The 18720-nt window shown below is 37.5% G+C and overlaps 3 protein-coding genes and 1 non-coding gene across 9 annotated transcripts; 2 read left to right on the plus strand and 2 right to left on the minus strand.

Annotated features, from left to right (window-relative positions):
- Positions 1–91: 91 nt before the first annotated feature.
- Positions 92–6663, plus strand: LOC118028471 (ASI1-immunoprecipitated protein 3). The gene is made up of 9 exons (XM_035032061.2): positions 92–487; positions 519–643; positions 1786–1848; positions 2857–3618; positions 3763–3897; positions 4506–4589; positions 4706–4765; positions 4885–4971; positions 6121–6663. The coding sequence occupies exons 1-9, from the start codon at positions 286–288 to the stop codon at positions 6400–6402; spliced, it is 1800 nt and encodes a 599-aa protein (XP_034887952.1). The 5' UTR covers positions 92–285; the 3' UTR covers positions 6403–6663.
- A 1550-nt stretch (positions 6664–8213) lies between these two features.
- LOC118028470 (uncharacterized) lies at positions 8214–12483 on the plus strand. Of its 2 annotated transcripts, none has more exons than XM_035032059.2 (3): positions 8214–8746; positions 9510–11409; positions 11594–12483. In XM_035032059.2, the coding sequence occupies exons 2-3, from the start codon at positions 9526–9528 to the stop codon at positions 11924–11926; spliced, it is 2217 nt and encodes a 738-aa protein (XP_034887950.1). In that variant the 5' UTR covers positions 8214–8746; positions 9510–9525; the 3' UTR covers positions 11927–12483. The 2 variants fall into 2 exon arrangements, with proteins under 2 accessions (XP_034887950.1, XP_034887949.1); XM_035032058.2 differs by having other exon boundaries at positions 8214–8729.
- An 810-nt stretch (positions 12484–13293) lies between these two features.
- Positions 13294–13365, minus strand: TRNAD-GUC (transfer RNA aspartic acid (anticodon GUC)). The gene has a single exon. It is a non-coding gene; the product is annotated as a tRNA-Asp (tRNA).
- A 201-nt stretch (positions 13366–13566) lies between these two features.
- Positions 13567–18514, minus strand: LOC118028468 (uncharacterized). 5 transcript variants are annotated; one of them, XM_035032053.2, is made up of 10 exons: positions 18381–18514; positions 18161–18235; positions 16765–18027; positions 16503–16621; positions 16183–16307; positions 15890–15989; positions 15469–15546; positions 15218–15301; positions 14616–14701; positions 13567–14219 (listed from the first exon to the last, which is right to left on the minus strand). In XM_035032053.2, the coding sequence occupies exons 3-10, from the start codon at positions 17951–17953 to the stop codon at positions 14048–14050; spliced, it is 1953 nt and encodes a 650-aa protein (XP_034887944.1). In that variant the 5' UTR covers positions 17954–18027; positions 18161–18235; positions 18381–18514; the 3' UTR covers positions 13567–14047. The 5 variants fall into 5 exon arrangements, 4 of the variants coding, with proteins under 4 accessions (XP_034887944.1, XP_034887945.1, XP_034887943.1 ...); XM_035032054.2 differs by lacking the exon at positions 18161–18235; XM_035032052.2 differs by having other exon boundaries at positions 18161–18508.
- Positions 18515–18720: the final 206 nt, after the last annotated feature.

Consider the following 18720-nt stretch of genomic DNA (forward strand, 5'->3'; position numbering starts at 1 on the left):
TAACAAGAAGGAGGAAATGTTTGTCCTATTTTTTTAATAATACCAGCAGCGTTGACTAGACATTCTTGGTTAGCCGACAATGTGATTGCATGGGATAGATGTAATTTAATTAAATTGTAAGACCTTTTAGGTGTTATCGTCATCTTTCCTATACAAAGCATCCAACGGCTTACTCCTGCTTGCTTGGCCTGGATATACTTTGCTTGGCCTGGATATACTTATCTGCACCCCCGCAAAAACCAAGTCTTGTTGCAGCAACAAACTCACCGGTTAAATCAAAATAAAATGGGAAACCGAAGATTCGCTCAAGTCTCCACCAGCGACGAAGAAGAGGAGGCGCCACCAAAGGCACCGTCATTATTAACAAAGACGAAGCCTGTAAACAACAGCGAGATGGAGAGGAAGAGGAAGAAGATAGAGCATCAAGAAGAAGAAGAAGAAGAAAGAAGTAGCAGTGACGAGAAGGAGAGGGAGACCGAGGAAGAAAGTAAGAGAAGAGAAATCGGAGGAGGAAGTAGAGGTGGAAGAGGTGCCGCAGGAGGATGCGAAGCCGGCTGGGGTATTGACTAGGGTTTCGGGGAAAGGGAGAGGGAGGAGAACTCATTTTGATGCTTTCGAGTTTGATGGGAATCGATATGAGCTCGTGAGTTATTTATTTAATTATTTATTTTAATTAGTGTAATTAGGGTTTTTTTCTTAGCTACATTTTTTGGAGAAAGATTAGGTTTTGCGCTTTAATTTTGCCAATTGGTTTTATTCTTTGAATGATTCTTCGCATTGTTTTAGCTGTTTTAGCACTTTGGTTGTTCGCTAGAAGTTATTTGAACTTGTGAATGTGGCAGGCATGGTGAATTTGGGGTTTAATAGGGGATTTTTCGTGCTCGTGCGTTTGGTTTTGATTGGTCTGGGAGGTTTATTTGGTGGATTTAAGGTTTTTTAAGTATGTTTTGTTTAGTTAAATTTCGGCCTTGTGTTTTGACATCAGTTTTGGTTTTTGAAGGGTTTAGTGGAGTTTGTGTTTGTGATTGGGATAGATATATATGCTGGATTTAGTTCTGGAAACACTCTGGCCTAGGTTATCCTCGGTTCTGACAAAAACAGGGAACATTCAAGCTTAGATTGAATTTGTGTTTGTTTTTTGTTATTTTGTTGAGCTGTTGTGTGCTTTACTTTATGGATCGCTTGATTTTTGTTCTGCACCTGGTTAAGTGAAGTGCTATTCAAGTTATTTCAGTTGATTAGATTATGGAGTTTGAGTGTGCTAAAAAGAATTGGGGAAGGAGCATGACTTGTAAAGTCCAGTGACAGGCTTAATGTGGCTGATGAGAATATTCAGAATCACAAGAAATTGAAATGATGATGGCTGGTGGAATTTATATTCTTTATTCTTCTTTTTTTTTCTTTTTTTTTTTTTTGTGTTAAGCACTATTTAATTTATTGATTCTAATGTCTTCATCGTTTTGAGAAGCTTTGCTGGAATCTAGGATTATACATATGTTTTGATTGATTGCTTTTGGGGTTTGCTGTATTTTGGTAATATTGGATTGTTGCTGGCAATCAGTTTAGCTGTTAGTGCTGTTTCTGCTCCTGCAAAATTTGAAGTATACAATTGTACATTTTAAGATTTAAGCTGTCAGCTGTTTTTCTAACCCTATTTAATCAGTAAATGCAGCTGTGGTTTTGAGGAACTTCATGGAATCATAGTTGTTTTTACTGTTCTTCCCTAATTGTCATGTAATGAATCATTGTGGATATTTATTTGTTTTTCCTCTGGCTGTCCTGCAGGAGGATCCTGTCCTTCTAGTTCCTGAAGATAAAGAACAAAAACCTTATGTGGCAATTATCAAGGTAACTCATGGAATTACTTGTTATTTTAATTCCTCATGTGTTCTGTATCATATTTGGTGGATTTGTATCTCATGCATGGATATCCTATTTTGAATTTCATGTGGTTTTTCCTCCTACCCTTTATCATTCATTATTTTCTCTTTAATGATGAATGACTTGGTGGTGAAGCAAAATATTGATTTTCTGTTTTCCTTGATAATGATATTTTTTTTGTGTTAACTGTGCAAATTTTCTGGAGTTCATGCACTGATTTTGCACTGGTTTGAAATCAATAATATTTTGGTGATGCTTGATTCTAATGATGAGCAGTTATGTTTTGACAGATTTCACAATAGTATGATATGCTGTCGACCCTTTACTAAATAATGGGTGATGGGCTTAAATGAATAATATTCTAAAATATATCCGAACACATGAATGATATACTAAAATATTTCCAAAATGAAACAGTGATAGATTCTGAACATCAATTAAGTTTGGGAATTTGGTCCTATCATATTTTAAATGGGAGCATCTTTTTGTTTGCACTCAAGATTATGAGAAGACCCTGTTATTCCATATTAATGGATTTCTGTCTGTTCATTTCTTTTTGTTTTTTATTTCCCAACCACTAGTTGGAAATGGGACGTGGCTTGCATACCTCAGCGATTTAATTATTCAGATTCCAACCTATTTTCTGTCACTTTTGGGGTTGCGATAAACTTCTATTGCACGCTGAATTGGAAATTAATTTCTTAAATTGTTGTCTCGCATTTTATTATTTCATGGGTCTCTCTGGTAAAAGATTCTTAAATACACACTGTTTGGCCAATTTCATCTTAGTTCTGCTGCTGACTGAGTTTGTTCTATTTAGCATAATTCATATACTGCCTGGTGGACATAGGACTCATTTAGTCATTTCATCTTGATGATGTAAACCATTCAGATTGTTTTGATTTTGTATTTAGTATGTATGATTTATGTCATCACCTTCCTTTGAGACCAATGGAATTGTTATTCTGTTGATAGGATATTTCTCAAACTAAGCACGGCAGCTTGATGGTCACTGGGCAGTGGTTTTATCGCCCCGAGGAAGCTGAGAGAAAAGGTGGTGGAAGCTGGCAGTCACGCGATACTAGAGAACTCTTTTATAGTTTCCATCGTGATGAGGTTCCAGCAGAGTCTGTCATGCACAAGTGTGTTGTGCATTTTGTCCCAATTCATAAACAGCTGCCAAATCGCAAACAATATCCTGGTTTTATTGTCCAGAAAGTGTATGACACCGTGGAGAGGAAGCTTTGGAAGCTTACTGACAAGGATTATGAATATAATAAACAGCACGGGATTGATCTTCTTGTTCAGAAAACTCTATCAAGGATGGGAGACCTTCCTGACATTGAAATTGAAGATGCTCCCACTGCTGCCCCTGAACAGGACGATCCGGTAAAGGCAAAAAGAACTCTGAGGAGAAAGAATGTTTCACCTCTTGATGTGACCAGGGAGGAAGAAGCAACTGGCAGACCTGATAATTTAAAAGCTGAAACACCAGGAAGCTGCCCAAGCAATAATTCAGAATATCATGCCATCTTAGTAAAGTTTGATGCCCTGACTGGAGATACCCTTCGAGACAAATGGTTGGAGCGGCTTCTTCAGAGCATTCAATACATGTGCAGTTCTCCTAACTACACACTTGATGATGGTAAGCTAAAAGGTGGTTCTGATGGTGATGACCATAAAAAAGAGCAGAAGTCCCAGGGAGCTGCAAATGGATCTGAAGAAAATAGTGCGAAGGTGTATATTGAGTTTTTGCACTTAGCTTTGGCATATGACATTGAATTCCATTTTTTATATCTTGATTAGTAGGAGGAGATTAGAGATGAAAATTTGACAATCTTGAAGATATTTTAACTCTAGTGCTCTAATTGTAAATGACAGGTTGGCAAGTCTTTTCCCTGGCTGGATGCAGCTGTTCCTGCAGTAAGTGCTCTTGAGAAGGCCTCACATGATGCTCTTTCCTCTGATTTTCAGAAATATAATCAAAAGCTGCGCCAGCTAGCGTTCAACCTCAAGGTTAGTCTTGCTCTCACTCTCTATCAAGGTTGTTATTCTCCAGGGGTTCACCCCATGTGGATACTCTTCTTCCCTTCTGCTCATTATGGGAATAAAGTTGTAATGGAGTTGAGTTCAGTCTTCATAAAAGATGTCAGTCATGTTGAGGGACTGCAGTTGCTTTTTCTTTACATCTGTATATTAGTGATGCACATATATATGTGTTAAGCTTTTAAACAAAATAAACTATTGAAGTTTTTCCTGTTTACATGTGAATGAAATGGTTTTTAAAAGAGAAAATAAGCATACTCTGAATATCAATGATGCTAATACATATGTATTTACTGGCGTATTTAAATGAAAGATTGAAATTTTATCAAAAGCATTCGGTGAAATGCTTTTAAAGGGAAAACTAAGCATTCTAGTAGGATTGTCTTAAGCGGTATTGATCATAGGGTGTGGAGTATGGTCCAAATTCATATGATTTAAGACTTTGCTGTGGAACAAGATGAATTTTCAAACTAATGGTGTTTAGTATCCAACTTTTGACTGAGCATGCCACCTTCTTTTGCTGAGGATATTGATATCAATCTTCTTTACCTAAAATTTTTTCCTTTTATTCTTGGCAGAATAATGCATTTCTAGCCCGCCGTCTTCTAAACAAAGAGTTGGAACCCTCAAAAATGCTGAACATGTCACCAAATGAGTTGAAGGTATAAGCTCTATCTCTGCCTGCTTGATATTATTTTGATTATTTCTGCTATTATGATCTTGTTCTGGAATATGTACAAATGTTATAAATTGTATGAATTAACTAACTTATCTGCAGGAGGGTTTAACAGCTGAGGAAACTGCAAAGAAGGAGCCTGATGGGTCAGAGCGCATGCAGGTTGCTTCTTTTTGCCACATTTTGGTTTTAACTTTGAGGTGTTGGATAGATTTTTTGGCTGTACACTTGGATGGGTGCTTGTGCTCAATGCTTGGCTAACCTGTTTGCTTGTGTATCAGATGACCGATGCTCGTTGCTCAAGATGCAGCGAGTTTAAAGTGCGACTAAGGGACATAATCCAAGCAGGACATGGAGCCCGCTACCAGGTTTTCTTCACACCCAAACCTTTTTTTCTACTTGCTATTATTTTTTAGATTGACATTTATTTCAGATATTTATCATGTTGCATTGGCTTTCTGACTGTACTTCATCTAACGAGCTAGGGTGCAAGCACCCAATGCATAAAGTGACATGTTAGACGTGCTAATATTTTGAACTCTAGAGATGCATCTCATGCACAGTTGCATAATATGTTCATACAGCCAAGTTGTAGACACCTGGTCGCATCTGCTTTTCTGTGTCTGGTAAATTAATTGGTAGTCCTTGTTCAGTCTTCTTGTGCATTTATTAAATCCCCATATGAAATATTGGCTTGCAAGTCAAAATTTTGCTGACCATGGTAACTCAGATTGCATTTCAGATTTCCATTGGTGATCTATGATAGTGAACAACTTCAAGGCAATAATTTCAACAGACAAAATGTTAACTGTCTGTTGCCATAAAAAAGAAAATAAAAACCTCAAGTTATTCTCTTGTATAAATCGTTTGCTTATATGTTGAAGAACAGTAGTTCCTTTTTATCAAATTCTTTCCTTTTCTTTCTCCGTATTCTTTGTCTTGTTATATTCAATGATTACTGGGACCAGACACAGAATTTAAAACCAGTTTGCATGTTTGGATTATCAGTTGGAACTTCCTGGGGCTTGCCTTTCTGTTGGACCTTAACTAAGTTAGCTTTATAATGCTTGCTACTCTTTCAGTTGCTAAGCTAGCTTGCAGATATTCGTGTTTGATAGCTATCTCTCTTCGTAAACTCGTTGCGAGTAGTGCTAGTCCCCAATCCAATAAGGTTATGTACTTTGCATTAGCAGCATGTAATCTCAATGGGCATCTGTGCCGGAAGACATGGCTCTGCCAAATTCTCTAGGCAACATGTACTCCACAAGCCATTTTCCATGGAAGCATCAAATCTTGAAAATGTTTATGTAAGACTATGCATGCCTTTCCATCTCTCTACTGATATGATGTCTTAACTGGGTCATCGAGAACATTAACGTGACAAACAAACTGTGTTATTTTGAATGATTGGACTATAGTACAACTCCAAATTGCAATCTCCAATAGCTAGAAGTAATTGTCCATGTAAATGAACTGCCATATTTAAGTCAGTTAACTTTCAGGGTATTTTTTTTCAGCTGGAGTGCATTGCCTGTGGCAATTCCTGGTATGCATCCAGGGATGAGGTATCTATGCTATTAATAGACACCCCGAATTCTGCCAGAAGTTTAGGCACTGCACCATGGGCAACTGCCAAGTTTGATGAGGTTGAGAAGAAGCTAGTGAGTCCCTGTGAATCTGATAAGGCGACTGAATTCCTTAAGAAAACAAGTGAACCATATATGCCCGTGTTGGAAAACCAGAGATCATTTAGCAAGGTCAAGATTGAAGAGAGTTCTGAAACTCAAAAGAATGCTTAATAATAAACACTGCCAGGAATTTGCTTGATTGTGCAGATGTCTTTAGTGGGTTATGCATAGTTTTGCACATTCCTGAAGTTCCAAGTATAGTTATCTAAAAATTAACTAAGAGTTGCTGTACAGGAGTAGGATTATGTTAGTAATACTTCTTACCTTTGGAGTTCTACCTGATCACTGCAGGATAGAAGTTATCTGTACCTAATGACAGCAAGTCTCGATTTGTTCTTGAATCAATTTTATATAAATGCATAGTTCCTGAAATAGCTGAAGTTATTTGGATCTCTGCTGAAATGGATAAACTTTATTCGGAACAGTATGGTTTCTGGCAAAATGAGCGTTGCAAATATCTTCTTGTTGGTTTGCACGGGCGGCAAGAGACAAAGAAAATACCAATCATCCTTGTGAGCCGTTCTTTAGGCTACAAGCACTCTATTGTTCAAGTGCGTGGAGGTTCCATTATGTTTTCTTGGAAGTGATATGCTCTAGCCATGCACGCGCATGAGCTATTTCTTACATGAGCTTTGAGCTTAGCACTTTTGAGAGTGAGAGAGAGAGAGATGATATCTGCTATCTTCATTATTCATGGATTAATAGTATATTTAACCTTGACGGAGTGAATTTAACTGGTCTGTAGATTTGGAGGCTCTATATTACATCAATTATCACATGAAAAGCATATTATTAAAAAAAAAAACAAGATGGGGGGTATCACATGACTATACACACGTTGCCGGGGGCTTGAATGCCTTGAAACAAATCGTTGTGTTCTCGAACATGTGGAAAATCCATGGAGTATACTGGAGAGAGAAATTACTAATTCTTCCCGTTCAATTCAAGAATGTTGGATGCAGGTTTTTACATCAATTCGGACCACTTTATTTACGTCTAGGACCACTTCAACTAAACTTTTGTTCATCCATATGATGTAGTAATCACAGTAGAGGAGAGTTTAAGAACCAGTGTCAGGAATCTTGAGCCACTTGTAAATGGTATAAATAAATTGCTTATGATTTCCAATTTTGTTTTCTTTTACTTGCTATATTGGAAGTTTGCTCCTTGCAGATGGCAGCTTCAAGACGTTGAGGACTTACTACTTAGTTGTAATTACAGTAGAATTAGGCCTTCATTTTGGTACTCTAATACCAATTATTAGTTTAATTACTCGAAACAGCTAAAATTAAATGTAGTCGGCATCTTGTCTTGATATCTGCTATTCCCAAAACAATAAGATAATAAGATGTCACAGTGAATCTCATTAAAGAATCCTTATAATAATTTAATTAAAAAAAATAATAAGGTCAGTAACTCTAGTCATGAATTTAAGATTAAACCTATAAAAAGTAAATAGTGAAGAATAACAAAACAATACTCTAGAAAATGATAAAAAAATGCCAATATTATTGATTTTTTTTAAATAATAATTTATCATTTGATTTTGTAATTTTATTAAAAAAAAGCTTGGTTGAAAAATAATAAAGAATCAAATAATAAAACTTCTAAAGTGACATGGGTTAATCTAGTATAAGAAACGGGTTTCTTAGTTTTTTTTATATATATATTTTACTGAAAATTATATAATATGTATTTTAAAATAAAGGTAAATGATATGTTCACTTATTATGCATTCAAGAAAAATATTATAATTTTATCATATAAAATAGATCTGCCCCTCTTAAAATTAAAAACACATCCAAATAACCAGAATCACCCTCACCCAAGAAATGGATTCCGCTTTTGATTAAGGGTATAAATGTCTTTGCATGCACGAGCGCCCCATCTAAAACTGGCTATATAATTCAGACAAAAAGTAAAGGCAAAAACAAAACAAAGCAAAGCACAAAAAGAAACAGAGGCAACAACATAGCTAGGCTGCAAATCATGACAAGAACACAAGATGGCTTTTTTAGTAGACATGCGCAGAAGCTTTGCAGCTCTCTGTCTCTCATTGCAACCCTTTGTCACGTGAGTGGGCGAGAGAGTGAGACTCCGCTCTATATTCTATAGAAACAAAGACACATTACACTCTCTCTATAACTAAAACCAAGGCATAGGCATGCACTCTTCCCCTCTCTCACTTTTTGTGTTTATTATGCTTTACTGTTATTGGTCTACTTCTTGTTTTCTTTTTCTTTTGTACTTTTGTTGATTCTTTGAGAGTATAAACACTCTTTGGGGTCATTGCTGACTGTTCTTAAGGGTTGTTTTTTTTGACCTTTTTGTTTCTATTGATAAAAAAGGCTTTAGCTTGAAGAGATTGGAAGGATATGATTACAGCTACTTGTTGCTGGGTTTTTCTTTGAATTCTTACAACCGTGAGATCCAGTGGGGTATGGCATTTCCTCAAGTTCGTTTTTCTCTCAACATTTCTTTTCTTTTTTTTCTTTGGCTTAGAATGCAAGTGAAGATAAAGTTGTTGCTAATAATTGTATGCAGCCTTCATGTCTGCAACTTTACTCTTTTGGGAAGTTAAATTTATAGAGATCATAGGATTCCTTGTTAATTCAAGTTTTTCAGTTTTATGGATCATCAAAGTTAGTTTCTTTTGAGGTTTTTTGTGATCTCAAACTTAGGAATCATCAAATGGGGAGCATGCTTTTTGAAGTAATTTTTTTTTTTTAAGGTCGTCATAATAGGTCTTCAACTTTTGCGTTAGCTCTTCAAAATTAGAATATCAGAGACGGCTCTTTAAAGTGAGCATATTGGTATTTGTAAATGAGAATGTGCTGGCTTGATAAGTTCTTACTAGGCGGCTATTTTTAATTTTCTGTTTTTCCGTTTCATGTGTGATTTGTACAGTTTACTTGGAAGCAGATAGCTATTTGTTGTTTGTAGCTGGATGTCAAATTTAGTGAAAAAATAAATGCATATGATGACAATTAAACAATCCTCTTAAATGCAGATAATTTTTATTGATTCTCTATTAATACTATCGGTCTCTGGCAACGTTTAGTTGTCAGATAAGTTGGCTTCTATTTCTTGTTTTTGGGGGTACTGTGAGTTGTTTTATAATCAGACATTGCTACTATCGCATTGCTGGGTCTTTTGTTTTTTGGCTTCTTCAGATATTAACATATTTTTCTTCTTATTTTGAATTTGTTTTTTCTTAGGATTGTGGATCTATTAATGGAACTGGAGATGGAGTTGGATTCTGAGAAGAGTAGCACCTCAGATCTGAGTCCTAATACTGTTCTTTCGCATCGACGTTGCTCAAAAGCAGAAAAGAGAAATGCAAATGGCAAACTCACACGTAAAGATGATTTTTTGAGGATGAAGGAGGGCTTCACCGACATTAGCTTCCGTCATTACCGTAGTTCCTCTTGTAAGAATGTTCCATCTAGACCTGTCGGTCTACAAGGTAACATAGAGCTGAAGCGAGGCTCCATATATCAAAGCTCCAGGGAAGTAAGGAGAACGAAGGAAATGGGTTCTAATGGGGGGAGGAGAGCAATTGAACTTTCCCGTGCTAGTGACACCTCGTTTTCTTTCAGAATTGTTGACTCTCTGTGTAGCTTAGATGAAGAGAGCATGCCGAAGAGATCTCTTGCAAGCTCTGTGAACTCAAACTCGAATTCTAAGTTTGTTCGAAGACCTTGTGTAGAACCACGCTCATCAGATGACTTCATTGAAATCTGTCCAAATTTGGATAAGAGAGACAAACATTCTGTTGGAGCTGTACGGAGTGACTCGATTGGGAATCCAAACTTCAAATGCGAAAAGGTGGTTGGTCCACTAAATGATGGGAATGAACTTCTGGAAAGAGATACAGCTCTGACATTCCACCAATCAGTCTCTGCTAAGGTAGAAATGCCCTGTTCACCTTGTTCTTCAGAAAGCGATTTCTCTAATGGAGCCATCTCAAAGTCCCAATTCAGTCCCATCCGAAAGATATTCGATCCATTCACAAAATCAAAGTCTATCCGGAGTCCGTTTTGTCATGTACCTGAACCAAGTGATGCCAAAACCACTGGGATGTCAAACATGGGAAGGAATCAGACATTTCGGAGATCTTTGTTCCGTGACTTTTCACATACAGCTCAGAAATCAGATTTTGGTTCTCAGATTGTCAAGAAAGATCATCATCATTCAGCTGTAGTGTGTTCACCAGTTCACCTACATGGTTGTCTGAAGATGGAAATTAAGCACGGGGTGCCTTTTTTCGAGTTCTCATTGAATCGCCCTGAAGAAGTTCTGGTGGCTAAGACATGGAAAGCAAATAATGCATGTAATTGGGTCTATACATTTCACTCCATTTCTAATAGAAAAAAGAGCAACGCCACAGGACGGGGGTTGAGTGATGGAAATAAGGAATCGTCGGTGGTGGGGCAGATGCAAGTTTCATGTTATTTATGTTCAGAATTAAAAGATGGGGGGAACTTTGACAACTCTCTGGTGACAGAGTTTGTGTTGTACGATAATGTCCATGCAAGACAAAGAGTTTCTGCTGAAGAATCCCCTGGAGTGAGACCTGACATAGGTGCCAAACCAGGCTTGGTTGGTGGAAGTCATGAGATGGATGACAATTCTGATGCAGCGAAGTTCAAACATCAACCTCAACATGCTTTTGATAGAGGCGACCTTGATTCTTCCAATCCTTATCCATGGGCAGCTGCAGTTTTGCATCCTGACCTCGAAATAGCAGCCGTTGTTATTAAACTCCCATTTGCAAAGAGAGAGAGCCTGAAATACAAAAGGGGGGACAAGGGTAGTGATAAAATGCATTCGAATCTGCTCAACCTTTCTGTTGGCGAGCAAAGGATGAAAATTATCCGTGATGAAGAAAATCAAGAGAAGGTGAAGGTGGTGATTCCAACTGGAAAACATAGTTTGCCAAGGGGTGATGGTCGGGGTCCTTCTTCATTGCTTGACAGATGGAGATCTGGTGGAGGCTGTGACTGTGGTGGCTGGGATATGGCCTGTCCCCTTACAGTTTTTGGCAATCCAGGCATCCAATGTGCTGAAGACGAACCACTCTTGGATAATCAACGGCCTTTGGAACTTTTTCTTCAGGTAAGCTTCCTGATTCATACTCGAAGATGTTTTACATTGCTGACATGGATAAAATGGAAATCTTACACTTGGAAAAAAGAATCTGTGCCCCAAATACGGGCAACTTTGCTTTATTGGTAATATGAATCACGCAATTAGTCTCTCCATAGTTCCTACCTATAACAAGATTCTGATTTTTGTGCAGGGAATGAAAGAGAATAATATACCAGCAATGACCATGACAGTTCTTGAAGAGGGTCAGTATGCTGTTGATTTCCATGCACAATTATCCACATTACAAGCATTTTCCATCTGTGTTGCTATATTGCATGGTACAAAAGCCACTTGTGTGACTGGAGAGGAAAGAGGCAATCGGTTATCACATTGCAATTCACTGAAAATGCTTATGGAGGAGGAAGTGAAGTTCTTCATTGAAGCAGTCACTGAGGAGGAGAAAAGGAAAGCTTCCAAGAAAGTGGAAGGGATCAAGCAATCTTACGTGCTTAACCCTCCCTTTTCTCCAATTGCTCGGGTATAGCCTCAACGTCGTACTGAATGCTCCTCTAGCGAAACTCTGACCAGGCTTGCAAAGATCCAGAACCAAAAGAAATTCAATGAAGAAAGAGGTTTTCACGATCTAAAAGGGTTCCCGCAGGAAGCCGGTTGCAGCGATCTTTGCCAAGGGTGACTAAGCTGGGAGTTAGAAAATGCTTTTGAAACCCTTGCACAGCTGTGCTCATCAGAATACTTCAATGTATAATTTGATTCTATTTTGTTCTTCCATTTTTAAACTAGCTAGAAATAGTATAGAAACGTTTCACTGTCCATAATTGTAACTTAATAGGAGGGGGAAAACACTAATTGGAAAGACAAGACGGGGGTATTGTTCTTATTTGTATTATATTTGAGGATACGGTGCCAGGGGGAGTAGATATCAGATGGTTTTTAGAAGCTTTCATCACTAATCTATTTGGAGGCAGGCAGTTCAAAATATTTGTTCACAAAACCATATTGTAACTTCAGAATTTTGAATAATTGGTTCCTTTATCCCTGTCTGTTCTCCATGGTTAAATATTTCACGCAGTGATGCAATTACCTCTTGAGTATTTCCCCCCTCTCTAGCTCAATAAATTCTCACACTCGGGATGGGAGTCCGAGAACATCGATAGACTGCTTCCCAGATTCTTGATGCCCTTCATGAGAATCATGACAGAAGCATGCTGTGGCTCACCTTTTGCAGGACATGTCCTTGCTTAAGCAAGAAAAACTAGACATGTTCTGTCCCAAAGAGCATGCTCCCATGACAGTGACCGTGCACTAAACAAATTCTTACATCCTTGGCCTTTATGTCATCTTTTTTTGCTTTCATGAATTGCTAAGCTAATACTTACAGTAGCATACTTTGATGCTCACTGTCCTTTTTTCTCAGCTGAAACAACACCTCGTGCATACTTCGGCATGGCTATGTTGGCTTGGGGAAAATTAAATATATTAAAAAAAGTATCGATTATTTAATTTATTTTAGCCACTACATATTCAGCAACGTTTCCCATAACTCAAAGCGTCTCAATGTTATTCCTATTATTTTCATACAGTTTCAGTACAGCCTTAATCGTTTTTTTTTAATTATTATTATTATTATTATTATTATTTTCATAGATTATTATTGCATGAATATAGTGGTCTAGAAGATACAGATGAAAGAAAGAAATGGAAAAATTGAAAAAAAAAGTTAAATGTAAATGCGGGAATTTCGTTAGTTATTTACCAATCAAGAGCACCAACATCGCAGGTTTTAAACTACAGGGACCGGAGTAGAAAGTTTCTTAATCTGCGGGGCTAAAGTACAATATAGAGGTCATATACACGCTGCCAAATAAAATTGGCTCAACTAAAAAAGTCAGTCGCCGTTGCCGGGGATCGAACCCGGGTCACCCGCGTGACAGGCGGGAATACTTACCACTATACTACAACGACATGCTTGTAAGGTGTTGCATAATTAAAATACTTATACAATACAATTATTAGGTAAACGCCGCGTGCGGCCAATGTACGTGGTTTGATTCAAGAAGCAAGAACCGGTGGCTGGAAAGTTGAACACAATTATCAATAGTAAGAGTCAGCTGAGAGAAACACATTGAAATCATTGTTATGCTTCCGGTGCTTAGCTAATTAATATATCTTAAAAAAATTGCAGTGATTGGACTTAAAAGAATTTGGATTCAAAATAGCGTTAGTGTTGGTTCCATTATTCATCCACGACTACATTCTTTGTGGGCAAAAAAGGCAGCACCAGAACAGCATTGGTTTTTCGATAATATAAACACCAAGAATTTGGTTCATATCCTGGTCGATGTTTTCCAGAAACCCGAGAGAGGCTAGAATAGCATGGAATATCATCATATTTAGCTGAGGTGAATGGCAAAGACAAAAATCCACTTCATGTTGCAGGTACAGCATCCATTTCCAGTCGACGGTTACCTTGATGGACTCTCCTTCCTCTGTTCTTCCAATTCCAATCAACACAGTTCACAAAACAATCATGATCCACGAAGATATCTTGTTTCTTTATTCTTCAAGTGAACACACTTGTTCACAAATAATCCTGATCGCAAACCACACAACATATAGCTACGATGACAGGGTGCCAACATTGTGATTATGATGCTATTGGCAACGATGCTGAATCATCTTCAATCCTTTCTTTGTACTGAATACTTTGAGCACTAAACTGTGGCATCTCCAAAGAAAATAATCTTTTCAAAAATTCATATGATGCAAAGAATAGTGCTCCTTGAGACATGTACATAACCAATCTCGGAGTTAATCCCCTGAACATGGAAACAAGAAGAACAGTGGTTAAGCATAGCTGATAATATCTGCAAATCAGCTGGGAATATAATTCATAAAATGATAATTCAAAAACTAAAATTACTCGGAAAAGAGTTCGAATGGTCATGCAGGTCATAACCTCCTCATATGTGTGTTGCCTTTTCAAACTTCTAATAAATTTGCCAAATATGTCACACTTCTAGATACCATAGTTCACCCTAAAAAACTTCAGATTTTCAACTCAAAAGCCACAGCAGAGTTATCTGTTCATAGAAGTTGTGACTCATTGATGATGACTTAAGAACTTGAAATGTTCCACCATTTTAAGCGTGCAAAAATTTTTTTAAACAATTATCATGCTTAGATGAAAATGTGCAGATCCAAATCAACTGTACCTATAGAGGCCCTTCAAACCTTCATTCTTGCCTATTTCTTGAAGTGCATGAAATACGTTTCCATATGGGCTCATGGATCCAGGAATCTGCAAAATGCCACTGTTAGAGTAACATGTGCAAAAGATTAATGATGATAGCAGGCAGCGCATAGAGAAATATAATTAGTTTCAAATTACACAGCTAACTGACAGGTCTTTTTTGCACCAAACTCTTAAGGTAACACAATTGCACACTCAAAAAGGCTTTAGAAAAGTAAAAAAAAAAAATACTACATAAACTTCTCATCAGTTGAAAATCTATAGATGGCATGTCATTGAATAATATCAATCTTTCCTTTATGATAAATATCTTGAATTATAAAGTCCCTAACATATCCTTGCAAATAAATTGTACAGTCAGATTCATGATACACCCATATAGAGCTATTCCAGAACGGAAATACAAAAAAGGTTTCAGTGCATTGTTACAAATATGGATGGAGGGGTGTGTGTGTGTTTCAATGGGTGCATAAGAGCTTGACAAATGTGATACTTCTACTATCTAACTTTCTTAGTCAAGAATCACATGCGGCTACACAACAACAATTCAATACATTTACAAACCTGCGTCTGCAATCTTGTCTTCACCACATCAAAAGGAGTTGTAAATAAGGCTGCAGTAGATCCTGCTAATCCTCCGCAAACTAGCTGCATTGATTGGACTTTATCTAAGAAAATCCCGTGTAAATGATTTGAAGATACTAAAAGAAAATGCTATGATCCAGCCACCAAGCCAGTAGCACAAAAAAGTGGAAATGTTACACACAACATGCAGAGGATTTATAAAGGGAGCATGCAGTGAGAAAGGAACAAACTGTTTGTAATGTTCTGGGTTGAGCACTGGAATTTTGAGATGACAGCACCAACTGCTTCAAGCTTTCATATGTGTAAAACTGCATAATGGCTAATATATCTTTAGAATTGGATGCTGAATCAAAAAGTATCAGCAGACAGTCCATAAAAAACAAAATCTTTGTGAAAACTTAGGTCTAAAGCAGCCAGATTTTTTATGGCGTTTCACTATCTTGCAACCCAGAGGCATCACATTATCACATGTTAGAGTAGAGCAGAAGATTAACATAAAAGAGGCTGTAGAATATCAAATAGCAGGGTCAACATAAGCTGTGAAGCGGTTAGATTTCATAGTTTAATTTATGTAATGATCAGAAAGATCATTAGTCTAAATATCTGGTGCACAGAACAGGTAAAAACATCTAGCATGTAGAAAGATCTAACCTTGATCACTGACTGTGGAATGTTCCGACAGAGTACAGCTCCCCAACCTGCATACAACGAGTGGAAACCACCTTTTCCAATTATTCCAACCAATGCACTCCTGCAAACACATATTAAAGAAACAAAAGAATGACTTAGTAAAGTAACAAAGGACCGGCATATTTAAGTAACACAGGAACGACAACCAATAATAGAATGGATTCTCTATTATGAAGACAACACAAAAGAGTGTCCAGGAAAAATACGTACAGAACTTCAAACACTAAGGTAATAGTAAGATCTCAAAGGTCTACCAGCAATTGTTATAGTGTGAACCAATTTGCATCTGCTGCTTTATACGTTCACTGGGAGTAAAAACAAAGGAAGTTGCAATGCTTGCATAACCGCCTGCAATGCAATGGGCAAAAGAATGATGTTCCTGCAAATGTAAATGGTTAAGAATTTTAGGTGTTTAGACATCACATCAAGGTATAGCACAAAAGACATGCAGAAAAGCAATACTAAGCATCATAATCCATTTTCTTTTTAAATCTTTTCCTGCACACAGAGGGTAGACATTTCAAAAACAAGGAACAAGAAGAAAGTTGGACAAAGTGAATAGAATAAATGCAACCTTGGGAAAATGAGGAAGCAAAGATCCTTTAACTGATTCATATGTAAAAGTGTAAATGGCAGAAATTGGAGCTGACGATGCAATATTGCTACCTATTCCACGATAAAGCCCAGTCATGCCTGAAAATTCCATCTCGATCAATACATGATACATGATGCCAGTTCTGCCACAATAAATATTAAACAGAAAGCCAAGAAGAAGAACAAGTTCAATAAACTACCAGCAAGCACAATCACCTTCAACTTTTCACGCTAGAATTTACCTCTTTCAGAAACAATTGATCTTCCAATGAAGGAGATAGACTTCTGTTCTGCAGGGCAAGATTGGATGATTGTCTTTATTGTATCTATAGGATGCAGAGAAAGGCTAACAAAAACACCAGCAAATGCACCCGCAAAAGCATGCTCTTGCTTAGCTAAGGCATACTGAGGTCTTTCGCATGCTGATGACTGAATTTGTATTCCAGTTCTGCCCTGAGTGACCAGATTTTGAGGTTGCTCTCTTGCATTTTTAGGTACATCAAAATCACCAATGTCATTTTCAAAATGTTCATATGTACTCCTACATGGAGCTAAACAATTAATATGATAATCTGCACAAAGAGCAGAATTTAGAGATCTTGAAGCACCACTATTGGCATTAAAATCATGGAGAGCCCCAAGGAAATAGTCAGAGGATACAGAGCTGGATTTTCCTATAGTTACTACTCTTGCATCATCGCACAATGATACCTCTTTTGATTTGACTGAATCAGAATAACAGTCAGCAGTACTAGAAGCCAAGTTATTTGCAGGGTTAGTTGGAGGATCTCTGGAAATGCAACCTTCTGTGCTGTTATTTGCAGGATCTTTTGAACCAGCAGGAATCAGTTCCTTCATCCATCCATATATCTTATCCAATTCATATCCAGTACCCACAGTTGCAAGACCATTTCCCTCCCGAGACTCATTCCACGAGCTGGTACCTCTCTTCAAAAACCGCCAGAACAGTGACCGGCTGTAATTTTCACTAGAAGGTTCAAACACCAACATCTTCTTAGTTACTTTAAGAAACTCAAACTGTGGCTGCACCATCTGTTTAACATGGCTACCATTCCTTATATCAACACAAAAGTATTTAGTATTATCATCTAGAATAGCTGCCCGGCCAGCTCCTGCCCCATTCAGATCATTCAAGATAACATTTTTCTGATCCTTGGTTTCAGAAGCGGCGCAAGGATTCAAAAGATTCCAAACCTGCCCAACTGCTGAGACAAGCTCAGTCGTGCTGAATATTTCTGGCGACGAAGTTCCAGATTTTATGTCATTTGGCTTATTATTCTCGGCAATGGAAGGGGAATGTCTATCATGGACAAAATCAGCGAGGTCAAAAGGCATTTCCCCATTTCGATTCCTCTTGTAAGTTATTGAAGGAGGCTGATTGCCTCTACCAGGCCTTTTGCCCCCATACATTTTGTTACAAATCTTTCAAGACTTCCCTCGAAAAAGCAGACAGTACAAAATCACTATCTTGAATGCAACAGTAACTGCAAACACAAAGATTGGATTTCAAATCTAAACAACACGCAAACACCTTAAATCCCAAGTAATTCACGTAATTATGCAAAACCCAAAATCCTTTCAAAAACGAGATTGACTGAAACTAATAGCAAAACCCACCTGCTGCAATGGAAGGCAAAATTGAACAAATGTAGTCCCAATTCCAAAAAAGTGAGCTTTTTCACATGGCAGCGACTAAAAGTAACAAAAACCCAGTTCACAAAAACATAAAGTGAGACCATTCTTATTTGGGTTAGAGCTTTCACATTATCCAAACAGAATATAAATAAAAAGGTCAAACATTTATAAGAGTTTAGGGAGTTTTAGAGAAAGCTCAGACCTTGACGAGTTTGACTTTTTTTCTAGCAGAAAGTAGCAGTATCTGAGATTTGCGTCTTGAATCATTTTCTGGATAAATATTTTTGAAGGAAGGAAAACTTGGGGTTTTTACGAGGGTTTTTATTTAAATTTGTGATATCATTTTTAAGCATAAATTCTATCAAATCATTGCTTTACCATTATGCAGTGATGGGCCACCGTACAGATTCTTGCCTGTTTGAAAATTGGATGTTGGGACTATGTTTAATGGGCCGAGACGATACAGCGAGGACCCTCTCGTAAATAAGTAATGCTATTCGTTCCCAAATTTATTTTTTCCAATACTATCAATCATCGATCAT

Source organism: Populus alba, chromosome 3 (assembly GCF_005239225.2).
Source record: "Populus alba chromosome 3, ASM523922v2, whole genome shotgun sequence".
Taxonomy (NCBI): domain Eukaryota; kingdom Viridiplantae; phylum Streptophyta; class Magnoliopsida; order Malpighiales; family Salicaceae; genus Populus; species Populus alba.